Source organism: Phocoena sinus, chromosome 1 (genome assembly GCF_008692025.1).
Source record: "Phocoena sinus isolate mPhoSin1 chromosome 1, mPhoSin1.pri, whole genome shotgun sequence".
NCBI lineage: Eukaryota > Metazoa > Chordata > Mammalia > Artiodactyla > Phocoenidae > Phocoena > Phocoena sinus.
The window spans coordinates 109,792,020-109,804,324 of record NC_045763.1 but is presented as its reverse complement, the minus strand read 5'-3'; the positions used below and the strand labels follow the sequence as shown (position 1 = coordinate 109,804,324).

The 12,305-nt window shown below is 53.0% G+C and overlaps 2 protein-coding genes across 2 annotated transcripts; one reads left to right on the top strand and one right to left on the bottom strand.

The window, feature by feature from the left end:
• The first annotated feature begins 332 nt into the window (after positions 1 to 332).
• APH1A (aph-1 homolog A, gamma-secretase subunit) lies at positions 333 to 3,976 on the top strand. Its single transcript, XM_032606821.1, has 7 exons — positions 333 to 680; positions 1,239 to 1,409; positions 1,576 to 1,649; positions 1,887 to 2,009; positions 2,163 to 2,290; positions 2,712 to 2,835; positions 3,174 to 3,976. The coding sequence occupies exons 1-7, from the start codon at positions 343 to 345 to the stop codon at positions 3,236 to 3,238; spliced, it is 1,023 nt and encodes a 340-aa protein (XP_032462712.1). The 5' UTR covers positions 333 to 342; the 3' UTR covers positions 3,239 to 3,976.
• A 329-nt stretch (positions 3,977 to 4,305) lies between these two features.
• CA14 (carbonic anhydrase 14) lies at positions 4,306 to 11,177 on the bottom strand. The gene is made up of 11 exons (XM_032653552.1): positions 10,285 to 11,177; positions 8,302 to 8,322; positions 7,162 to 7,341; positions 6,507 to 6,649; positions 6,184 to 6,279; positions 5,922 to 5,988; positions 5,568 to 5,725; positions 5,339 to 5,459; positions 5,099 to 5,119; positions 4,889 to 4,973; positions 4,306 to 4,766 (listed from the first exon to the last, which is right to left on the bottom strand). The coding sequence occupies exons 1-11, from the start codon at positions 10,337 to 10,339 to the stop codon at positions 4,703 to 4,705; spliced, it is 1,011 nt and encodes a 336-aa protein (XP_032509443.1). The 5' UTR covers positions 10,340 to 11,177; the 3' UTR covers positions 4,306 to 4,702.
• Between the last annotated feature and the right edge of the window lie 1,128 nt (positions 11,178 to 12,305).

Here is a 12,305-nt window from a genome sequence, read left to right as displayed (position 1 = left end):
TCTCCCTGCACCCTCTATCCTGTGCTTTCTTTGTATTTGTCCTTTAGGTTCCAACAGGATTTTCCCCCCTCTGCAGCTCTTCAAGAAGCGTAGGATTGCTACCACCCTGCCCCATAAAATACCGAAAGGGAACAGCGACCAAAGTCGAACCGAACCAGGAAACTGGGCTCGGGCCCAGCCCACTGGTTTAACAGTTTGGAGCCACTCCCAGGGCCGAGGTCCAGGAGGAGGGCAGGACTACAACTCCCAGCAAGTCGTGAAGCCACGCCCCCGCCTCCGCAGCTCCGCCCCCGCGAGTTCTCCATTGGCCTCCAGGGGGTGGGGATTAGATGGGAGGTGGCCATGGGGACGCGGCAGGGGTTTGTCCCCTCCTCGGCTTCCGTAGAGGAAGTCGTGCCGACCTGTATCTGGGGTTTCGGTGTCCCCGCCTTCCCGGGGGTCCGGGGTGACATTGCACCGCGCCCCTCACGGGGTCGCGTCGCCACCCCACGCGGACTCCCTGGCTGGCGTGCTTCATCCCTTCGCCTCTCTTGGCCGGGCCCCCACCTCGCCCCCAGCAGCGCAGCCATGGGGGCCGCAGTGTTTTTCGGATGCACTTTCGTCGCTTTCGGCCCGGCCTTTGCGCTTTTCTTGATCACTGTGGCAGGAGACCCGCTTCGCGTCATCATCTTGGTCGCCGGGTGAGTTAAGGGGTTGGGGAGACGCGGGAGGACGCCGAAGAGAGAGATCCGAAAGGGGCTGGAGGAACTGGGGCGAGCCTGGGAGCCTGAGAGGGGGAGACAAGTCGGAGGTGAAGATTGGAGAGGGTCGAGTCAGGGATCTGGGTGATTCACCCTTTCCCGCAGTTGGTTTCCGCCTTCCAGAGATCGCACAGATTCCTCCTATACTCCTCCTGCGACGTCCGAGAAGGCCCAAGGCGAAGACTTGGAAGGGGGCTGTGCTGACCTCGGCCGGCCTTAAGGGAGTATCCAGGAATGGATACCTCGCCCTCCTGTCCTCCTACACTCTGGCTCTCATCACTCTGAAGACTCTTTAATCAGATTTCTTACCCTTTCCCTGTGTTCAGATCCCTACAAACTCCCTTGGTGGAGACACCTATCCTATCTCCTCCCTGTCTCCCTGGACAATCCGGAAGTCTAACTTCCACTTTTTATGCTGCAGCCTTGGTTGGTTACCCTCTTTGATTTCCCTGGTTGCCGCCTACTCTTGCTTGTCTGATTGCCTTTGTCTTTCCTCAGGGCATTTTTCTGGCTGGTCTCCCTGCTCTTGGCCTCTGTGGTCTGGTTCATCTTGGTCCATGTGACCGACCGGTCGGATGCCCGACTCCAGTATGGCCTCCTGATTTTTGGTGCTGCAGTCTCTGTCCTTCTACAGGAGGTGTTCCGCTTTGCCTACTACAAGCTGCTTAAGTAAGGAGTTGGGGTGGTCTGGAGGGGAGAAGGGCAGAAGACTGAACTATAAGTGGGGCAGCCGTGGGTGGTGGTTTGAACGAGGAGGTACTAAGGGAAGATATTAGAGGGGAAGGCGATTCCTGCCCTCCCTCATGTTTCCCCTATCCCACCCACCCCACCCCAGGAAGGCAGATGAGGGGTTAGCATCGCTGAGTGAGGACGGAAGATCACCCATCTCCATCCGCCAGATGGCCTATGGTGAGCCAAGGGAGAGGGACTGGAGGAGGGAGTTGGACACTCCTCTCTCCCAGGGAAGTCTCTGAACATCCACATGTCCTAAGCGGCTTCTTGTTTTTCTTCATACCTGACTTCCAAGGAGAGGTGGTCTGGAGGGAGAGTAGGTGTGGGGGAACTGTGACTGGGAATGGGGAGGGATCACTGGTAATAAGGCTATAGTGATTTTTGACATTGATGAAGCCCTCCCTCCCCCCGCAGTTTCTGGTCTTTCCTTCGGTATCATCAGTGGTGTCTTCTCTGTTATCAATATCTTGGCCGATGCTCTTGGGCCAGGTGTGGTTGGGATCCATGGAGATTCACCCTATTACTTCTTGACTTCAGGTAAGGTCCACTTTCTTTCTTGCCTCCATGCCCCATTCATCCCTGACCCTGATTTGATTTATTGGCCTTCCCTGGGAGACTTCTTTGGCTCAACATCTCAGGAGGCTGGGAGAAGATGAGGGATGTATCTCATCCCCATCTCCCTCCCTGCAGCCTTTCTGACAGCAGCCATTATCCTGCTCCATACCTTTTGGGGAGTTGTGTTCTTTGATGCCTGTGAGAGGAGACGGTACTGGGCTTTGGGCCTGGTGGTTGGGAGTCACCTACTGACATCGGGACTGGTGAGTTGGGGACAGGGGCCTGAGTTAGAGAGAAAAGAACTTAATGGTGAGTGGGATGGAGGGGAAATATATTCTCACTTCTTAACATTTAAAAACTTACCTTGGGAGGAGGCAGAAAGGTGAGTCTTTAGACGTCTCTCACCTCAGCATCAATTGTATAACCTGCTCTGGGGATGCTCTAGGGAGGAGTTTGAATGGATTAGTCAAACTAATGCAGATGGCCTGAGGTGAGCAGGAGTGGCAGAAACCTCTGAGGGGGCTGAAAAATCACAAATGCCCTTAACCGTGATGATATTGGTGTTCTGAAGGACTGGGAGATTCGAGTGAGATATCTGGGGGAGATTTGGGTCAAAGGCACAAAGAGAATATGGGGATTAGAGGAAGAATCTAACCTCTTTTCTACTCTTTCCCCCATTCCCAGACATTCCTGAACCCCTGGTACGAGGCCAGCCTGCTGCCCATCTATGCAGTCACTGTTTCCATGGGGCTCTGGGCCTTCATCACAGCTGGAGGGTCCTTCCGAAGTATCCAGCGCAGTCTCTCGTGTAAGGACTGACTACCTGGACTGATCGCCTGACAGATCCCACCTGCCTGCCCACTGCCCGTGACTGAGCCCAGCCCTAGCCCGGGTCCATTGCCCACCATTCTCTGTCTCCTCGTCGGTCTATTCCACCACCTTCAGGGTTTTGCTTTGTCCACTCATGACCTTTAGTCTCTAGGCTTTACCAGGAGCAGTCTGGGTTCAGCCAGTCAGTGACTGGTGGGTTTGAATCTGCACTTATCCCCACCATCTGGGGACCCCCCCCCTTGTTGTCCAGGACTCCCCATGTGTCAGTGCTCTGCTCTCACCCTGCCCAAGACTCACCCCCATTCCCCTCTGCAGGCCGACGGCAGGAGGACAGTCGGGTGATGGTGTATTCTGCCCTGCGCATCCCACCCGAGGACTGAGGGAACCTTGGGGGGGACCCCTGGGCCTGGGGTGCCCTCCTGATTCCTCGCCCTGTATTTCTCCATCTCCTGTTCTGGACAGTGCAGGTTGCCAAGAAAAGGGACCTAGTTTAGCCATTGCTGTGGAGATGAAGTCAATTGGAGGTTCAAGGGTAGATGAGCTCTGAGTTTCCCAGTACCCCCTCCCCAGACTGGATATCTTAAGTCTTTTTCTCAGGTCTGAGGGGAACCGTTTCTGGTGTGATAAAGACCCCCAAATTGCCTTTTTCTTTTGAAGCGGGAGGAGGGAGGAAGTATGTGTTAATTCTTCTCCTAACCTCCTTGGACTATATTTTCCCTCCTCAAATTGCTCCTTATGGCTGGGCTTATATCTATCCAGCTTTCCCCTTGGTCCCAGGCTTTGGGGGAAAGGAAGGAAGTGCATGTTTGGGAACTGGTATTACTGGAACTAATGTTTCAACCTCCTTGACCACCAGCATCCCTCCTCTCCCCAAGGTGAACTGGAGGGTGCTGCGGGGAGCTGGCCCACTCCAGAGCTGCAGTGCCACTGGGGAAGTCAGCCTACCGTAACATCGCAGGGAAGGAGGGCAGATTTTTTTCTAGTTTTTAATTGGGGGATGTGGGGGGGGCGGGGAGGTTTTCTATAAACTGTATCATTTTCTGCTGAGGATGGCATATCCCATCCTTTTAATCAAGGTGATTGTGATTTTGACCAATAAAAAGGACTTTATAATTGTGGGGGAACTTGGCTTTAAAAGGAGGGGATAACATGTTGATTGAGGTTTCTGCCCTCTCATGTCTCTTTTCCAACCTCCCTCCTAACCTGGCAACCTCTGGTTCCCTCCAAGCATAGCTTTGATACAAGGGCAGAAATCTGGGCTGGGGGTCTAACATGTCAGAAGCTCTGGGTTAAGCATTTTCCAGCAGTGGATCTCCCCTTCTCCAGGATTGGGGTAGAAGGAGTTACTCACCCATTCTTCCTTTTCCATACCCTTTGCCTACCTCTGCCATCAGAGGCATTAAGGAATTCTCCCATTCTCAAGAGCCCCCAAAGTAAGGCCAGAGGCGGAGTCGGCAAATTTAATTTCCTAATATATTGAGGGAAAAAAACATAGCAGCAGCAACCCTTTTTCCTAAGGGGAGATCTTGTACTATATCTCGGGACAGGGATACAAAGATGAGGGGGTGGGGGACTTTGGGGCACATCCCCAGCTTCCCCTACAACTAAACACAGTTCACCCTCTGCATTGTCAACATAGGGCTGTCCTTATCTACATGTTTTGAGAGGCTGAAGGTTCTGTTCTTCCTTGAATGAGAGCCTGTCCATACCTCTGTGTAGGGGCTGTCTGGAGGAAGGAGGGATGTCAGCCTACTCCTACAGTATTTTCTGGCCAGTCCCAGCACCCCACTTTAGAAGCTCCCTGATAGGCGAGGGGAAGCCATCTGTGGTGACCGGGAAGGAGTCTATGCCTCGGTGGCTCGTGCTGAGGTGAAGACCACACTTTTCCGGTTTCCCAGTCTCTTCTTCCTGAAAGGGAGAATGGTTCGTGGAAATGGCTAATGTCCTAGGCGAAACAGATTCGAGGTGGAGTAGGCGAATGCTTTTCAACGCCAAAGAAAGGACTGGAGGAATGGAGAATAGGAACTCACCGAATCTTTCTAGCAATGAAATAAATAGCCAGCAGAAGGCAGAGACAGCCAACCAGGATTCCCACTCCCAGACTCAGCATTTCACCTGGGAGAGAGAAAGATGGAAGGTGTCAGCCTAAGACTAACATAGATATTGAGCTTTTCCCTAACTCACTGAGGAGAACCCTACCCTGCACTCCACCCCTTGATACATGGGTAGGCCTGTCTTACCTGTGGTATACAAGGATCCCACTGTAAGGTAAGAAAACTTGGGTCAGTGAGACTAGATCCCCACCCCAGTTGGGAGTAGCACACCATGCCAGTACTCGGGGTTGGGGCGTGGTTCCCAGTCCAAGCAAGTCCTGGAAATCCCTTCCCGTGTTAGCCTTCTATTCCTTCCCAGGGGTTCCCTAGTTCCTGCCATTGAGTCCCCCAGTTTCCCGTCTCGTTTTCCGAGCCCTGTACAGTTACCTTGGATGAACGAAGCAAAGACCGTTCGCTGATTGAGAGGCTGGGGGGCTCGGTAGTTCTGTACCAGGAGCTTAGAGGGCTCCTCTTCCGTGGAGAACAGTGTCTCTTGAAGCTTTTCCAGCTGAGAAGTAGAAGAGTGGGATTAAGGGACAAGTGGCACTCGCTCTCGGGAGTGGGAAAGGGTTTGAGGTTACAACTATGTCTGCTGTCTCACCTCTCCACCACTCACCTGTCCTGTTGAAATCTGGGCCCTTCGACTGAAGACTGTCCAGAGCACACTCTGGTAGCAGGGCGGTGTGGTGAGCGAGCCATTGTAACGGAAGTACTGTGCCAGCAGTGGCGGGAACAACTCTCTCAGGTTGAAGGGAGGCACTGAGGTCTTCTGATCTGGGCAAGAACAGACTAGGACTCATCTCCCTCTCACTGCACCCTCGCTTACCTAGACAGGGCTCCTAGAAGCGAACACCCTACCTACTCCGGCCCCAACTCACTGCCTCGTTCCAGGCCTCTCAGGCCTTTTTGAGAAATTTCCCTGAAGCCTAATTAATGTTACTTTGTCTTAAGATAGATTTTTAGGGCTCACCTTTATGCCTGATTTCATGCAAGTGACTCAGAATGTGTTCATAAGCTGGATTCTTAGTCTCACCCACCTGTATGGGGAGGAAAGGGTGAGAGAGTTCGGGATGAGTCCATGTTTGGAGTAAGACATTTGTGTATAGGATAAATAGTCAGAATGGGTTGCTGACTTGTCTTGGGAGGGCGACCAGCAACAGACATGGGCAGAATAGGACTGAGGGATACAGAGGAAGTGGAGAGAGACCAAGGAGGGATTGGGGGCCACTGACCTCAATGAGGATGCCCAAGACAGCCAGGCCCTGAGGCCTCTGAGCAGCCTCACTTAAGCTTTCGTAGGAATCAGAATCATAATGTACGATGTGGAGCTGAGGGAGGGGAGAGGGAATTGAATCATTTAATGTTTCTCCACCACCCCCTCCCAAAAGCTTTTATCCTAGCCACCACCACCACCTCTAGCACGCCCTAAATCTGTCCCACAAAGCTTGTCCTTTTCCCCCAAGTATGACTTTTCCCAGTTTCCAGATCCTTCCTTTCCCCCTGGCACCGACAGTGCCTACCACTGTGTCCTAATCGAGGCTTTGCTCCCTGGTACCTCTGCAGCTGTGGCTTCGCCATTGATCTGGTGCTCTGACCCCCCCGGGGATCCTTTCTGACCCCAGTGCAGGTGGAGCTGGGCAGCTACGTATTTTCGGGGAAGTCCTTCCAGATACAGGGTAGGGGGCAGAGAGAGTTGCACTGTGAGGGAAAGAGAGCGAGTTAGGGTTGGTGGACGAATGTGGATATGTTCCCACCCCTGGGTTGCCACCACTTTGGGGAGATTTGGCCGGCCTTTTCTGTCTCCCTGCACATCACCCACTTCTTCCCATAGGCCACTGCTTTTCTTTTTTCTTTTTGGCCGCACCCTGCGTGTGGCATGTGGGATCTTAGTTCCCTGACCAGGGATCAAACCCGTGCCCCCTTGCAGTGGGAGCTTGGAGTTTGAACCACTGGACCACTGGCTGGAAGTCCTAGCCACTGCTTTTCTAGTAAAGATCTAGTCAATGCTATGATGCTAACCCACCCATAAAGCTTGATCATACACATTCAGTGCCCACCTTTGGCTACAGGAGCCTGATCCCCATTCTCATGTCTCCAAATTTATAGATGAAACCTTCTGAGAATTTAGAAGTTAGGAGAATGCTTCTTCACTTCTGACTCCTAAGATTGGAACTGGAGCTTATATCTCCTTGGAGACCTGGTCTTTTTACCTGTGTGGCCATTATTGTGCAGGTCCAAAGGCTCGGTGCCAGGCTGTTCATATCCATGGGGCTGCAGAGGTAGCAACTCAGGGTTAAAAGTCACACTGCCTGTCTGAATGTTGATGGGGGACTGGGCGTTGCTTCCACACTCAGGGTAAGAGGCTGGCCAGTGGTCTTGACCATGTGGACCTGGTGGGGGTTACCACAGACATCTGTCCTGTCTTCCAGCCCCTAACCACCCTTCAGCAACCCTTCACCCAGCTTTACCCGTGTGGAGGCAGAAATGCACTTCTCTCCACCCCAGATGAAGCCCCTAGGTGTGCGGGGCTGGGTGAGCAAGGAGCCCCTGCTGGACTTGCTGCTGCAGTCCCTTCACCTACGCAGAGGCAGTGATGATTCCCCAGCTCTCCTGATGAACGGGGAGCAGTTGCTTTTACTTGTCCTCTTGTTGGAAGACAAGAAAGCTAAATGAGAGGAAGAGGGGATGGATAGAAAGCCCGCATACCCAGAAAGGTGGGATTTGAGTAGGAGCAGGAAAACTGGGGAAATGAAATGGTCCTAGAGAGGTAGGGTCTTCTTGGGAACTCCCTATCAGGTGGCCTTAAGATTCAGATCTACTGACTTTCCATCATTCACTTCTTGCTTTCGCACTGGACCTTGCGTTGACTCTGGAATTCGGTTTAAGTTATTAATCAGAAACGCAAAGGAATCGGGTTCCACCTCTGCCAGGGTCACAAACTGTCCTGCCGACCTCTTCCTCACCCCTGACCTCAAGCTGTGTCCCAATTCCAGATTCAGGTGGGGGTAGGATCCATCAGGATAGAAAGAGAGCCAGGGGGAGAATTGGCAGCTAAGCTTATGGCGCCTTTCCCCACCCAGTTCCCTTTCCACTCCAGCTCCCTCACTCCCGCACAGATTGACTGAGGACATAACTGGCTTTTCTGCTGAATCAGGGTGTGTGGGATTTGATTGTTATAACAGTGTCTAGGAATCATATATGTGAAAGCTGAGGCATGGGGAGTCGGGGAAGGAAGGAGCCAGGGTGAGAAGCTGGAGGAAACCTCCCAACCCACGTGGCTAAGTCTTCCCGCCAGGTGAAGAGGTCCCAGTGGGAAAGGGGCGTCGGTAGGCCTTGGGTTCTGCTCTCACCGTCATATGTCCAGTGTTGACCTGCAAGGCAGAATAATTTGAGTTACAGCCAGCGCAGCCTGGGGCAGGGCCCTCCTCCACCCCGCCCCCCTTTCTCCTCCCTCTGCTCTAGCACTTCCCAAAGGAAGCCCTGAAACTGGACACCTCGGTGGAAAGGTCGAGGCGGGGGCCTATTTAAAATCACCAGCCAGGCTGTGCTTGTGCTCGCTGAGTAAAGGGGGAGGAGAAATGAAAAGAGATAAAGCCAGGAGACTAAAATTAACCTGGATCCAAATGTGCAAAATACCCAACCCTCACTTTTCTACAGCCTCTGCCAAGCCAATCTAACCCTTAGAAGATAGGGCTGAGGTGATGGTGTAGGGTTTGGAGGAAAGGGACTGGAACAAAGAGAGGGGCAAGGAGTTCAGCGTGGGCGGGCAGTGCTGCTGAGGGGAGAGGGCCATTATTCCTTTGCTTGGAAGCATTGCACGAAAGAAGGCACTGAGCTGTGAATTAACATTTAAGTTCCTCCTCTGGTCCCAGGAACTCTAAAGGAAACTTTCCCCATCACCAGGAACCTCTGCTCCCTAGATTCCCAGATGGCTGGGGAAGGTGGGAATCGGGCAGGGTCCGCTCCACGTTGAGGGTAATGTGTGGGCACAGGCCGCCAGGCTGGCAGGGACAGGATGAAAGTGAAGCGTTGTGTGTGGAAAAGGGCACTGCCAGCTGGGTCACATGCCAGGCTCTGGTGCAGTCCTGTCTCCAGCTAAAAGGTCGGGGGTCTACTGGTCCAGCTCTCACCCAGGGCCAAACTGCTTCAAGGGGAAAGGGAGGCCTTCCTGCGGGTTGTCTCTGCATTATTCAAACTGCTAGAAACTTTGGAGAAAAATTCTAACTTCCTCCCTGTCTCTCTCTCTCTCTCTCTCTCTCTCTTATTCCCTTAAACAAACCCCTCAGACTTCTAAGATATCCTTTATCTCATCGTTGGGCTCTTCTCCTGGCCCATCCCTTCGTTCAGACAATTCTGAAAAGCAGCGCAAGGGAGGGCTGGAGGCAGCCTCTCACTCACCAGCTCAGTGGGACACTTCAACAACTCGAATTCCCTGGTTCTGGGCAGGCTGAGAGCCTTGCCCTCCCCTCCCACCAAATCCTCAGCACAGTAGTTTTACATCTCTTCCTCCTTTTCCCCAATTTGTTCCTTTCTCTTCAGGCGCAATCTACAACTCTCCTCGGCTGGGTGCCCCTCACCATCATCTTCTTTGTGTTCCCCTTCTGCCCTCTAGATACCCCCCTCATCCTGTTCTTCCAACAAATTTTAATTACACACCTGCTATGTGCTAGACACAGGGATCACAAAGATGAGGGCTAGGGGTTCTGGGGACATTCCTGGAGCACCTCGGCCTGTTCCCCCCCCAAGAGTCCTTCCTCCTCTCCTGGGAGTTCCTGAAAGTCCTGCGTAAATTGTAAAGGGCCCAAGAGTGTTGACTGTTACTGCTACAGCTTTCAGGAAAAACCGGGAAATTAGTCGCCCCATAGAACCGAGAGGGGACTTTGGCCATGAAGTTCATAGTCAGGGATCAGGGTGTGAGTTTGGCAGGAGGCAAGAGTATTCCCCCCACCCCATCAGTCCTCTATCCTTTCACTCCAGGCCTCTTTGGCTCCCTAATTGGATGAGTTTGTAAATAAAGAAGACCAGGAGGGTTGCCTGGGACCAGGGCAGTGGGGGAAGGAGCTCCAGAGAGAATTTGCAGCCTGCAAAGTGACTCCCGCAGTGTGTGTACACATCCTGACCCAGGCTAGTTTGCCCCCATCCCCACTAACAGCAAGGCTGGAATGGCAAAGAAAAAGAAGGAAAGTGGTCTCCTCCCCAGTCCTGTCTTTTCCCGAGCCTATTATTCTAGCCCTAGGCTTCCTCTTACACTCCTCCTCCTCCATTAAGCATGCATGGCAACATGTGTACATCAGCACACACAGACACACACACAGACATCCAGATGTACCTACCCCCGTTGGCAGCCAGGGTCCAAATCACCTCTAGCAGGAGCGTGAAGAACAACATGGTATCCCTGGAAGAAACACAAGGTACTGGGAGTTTGGGGACTAGAGGACTAGGGCAGGGAGAGAGGGGAAGACAGGAGGGGAGAGAGAGAGGCGGAGGGGTGGGAGAGAGAGAAGAGAAGTTTCCTGGAGTTGAGTGTATTTATCTTTTTCTCTTGCTTTCTTTGTGCCTCTGCGGGCTTCCAGGGGATTTGGTTTTCAGTGGGGTACCGTGAGTTTCTGGGTCCCCAGGATAAATCTCTCTCTGCCTCTCTTTCTGCCCTCTCTTTTTTATCTCCCTCTGCAGTCTTCACTCCACTTGCTGGCCAGCTACTTCACAATTGCCTCCCGCTTTTAAGGTGGCTCTGGACGGGTGTACGTGGAGAGTGGGGACTGTCTGGGTTGTTGGCGAACAGCTCCTTAAATAGCCGATTAAGCATGCAGGATGGCCTTGCTCAGAGCGCAGCGCAGTGGGTTTCACAGGGGCCCTGGCCCTGGCTCAGGAGCGCAGCTGGGGTGAGCTCTTCCTTCCTCTGCTATTCACACAGACACTGGAATGGGCGGGGGCAGGAACGGAGGGTTTGGGGGTCCGATCCTTTGGGGTCCCATCCAGCTCCCTCAGGGGTTCTTATTCCCCATCTGGCTTCTCCTCTGAGGAGCAACTCCCTGGATGGTGTAGGGCAGATGGTGGGAGGACCCGTTCCCCACGCCCTGCAGAATGTGAGCACCCTGGAATAGGAAGAGTGCAGAGTTAGGAGAGAGGTAAACGAGAAGGAGCTGGGAGACTCAGGGTGCGGGTGGAGGGGAGGAAGTCAAGGACCAGAACGTGGGGTGTGGAAAATAAGGAAGAGAAGTGAGGCAAAGAGAATTTGTTTGGAGCGATCTCCTTCTCCTGCGCCTGTCACCACCGGCTTCCCACGGTGAGGCTGGGTCCACGTGCCTGTGTGGCCTGGGAGGGGGTGGTTTTGTTTGCTGAATAAAGCCCATTTGTGTGCCCAGCGGGGGGCGGGGCTGCAGCAACACCCTGGAGAGACAGCGGCTCCAACTGTGAGGCCCAGCCATCTCCCTCCCCAGGGAGCCCAGATCTAGGGCGGCTTTTGTCACCAAAGAGGACACTGACCCCTGGCACGGTGGCCAGGGCAGGAGGAGAGACGGGGTGACCTTAGAAACAATCACTACCACCATCAGAAAAAAGGCGGACTCCAGGGAAAGAGAGGGGAGGGAGCAGAGAGAGACCATGTGATCCCGTTGGAGTGGAAGAGGGGCCCAGGGTCTTCCCTCCTGCCCAACAAAGGGCTGAGGCAGGACTTTTGGGACTGAGTGAAACCTGCCACCAGAGAACTGGGCAAGTGGAGCATAGAGGCTGCCGAGTCTCAGGAATGTGGGCTGGTGTTTGTTCCCCCACGGGACTGGAAATCCCGATTGGAATGTACATCCTAAATCCCTCACTACAGAATGTGAAACCCAAAGATAACTTCAGGCCAGACTTTGAAACCTCTTTTTCCTGATACCCTTCACCGGAGTCACAGCCAGAAAGATGCACCCGTTTGAGCTCCTTCTGCCCTCCTTGCTTCTGCCAAGTAGCAATAAATAGCCAAAACAAAGGGAGCGGAAGCTAAATAAGGGTGCAGGATAAAAGCCAAGTGAACAGAATAATGCATCTGCTAGATCATCAGCCCCTGCAGAGGCAGGAGCCTACCATGCTTTTCTGTCCACTGTGATTGATCTGGAAAGCAAAGCCATTTTGCAGATGTCATTTCCTTTTTAATTCTTTCATCACCCTCCGAATTACTTTTCCCTTACAGATAAGTTTTATGTTTCAAAGTTCCCCCAAAGCCCCACTCATCCCATCTAAGAAGAAGAAAAGGCTTAAAGTGTAAATTAGACTTCCTGGGAATCAGGATAGTTAACACAGAGGAACAGAAAAAAGAAAGAAAGCAGAGACATCTTTTGCAAGGTAGGAAAGAAGAGGCCCGGACAGAATGACC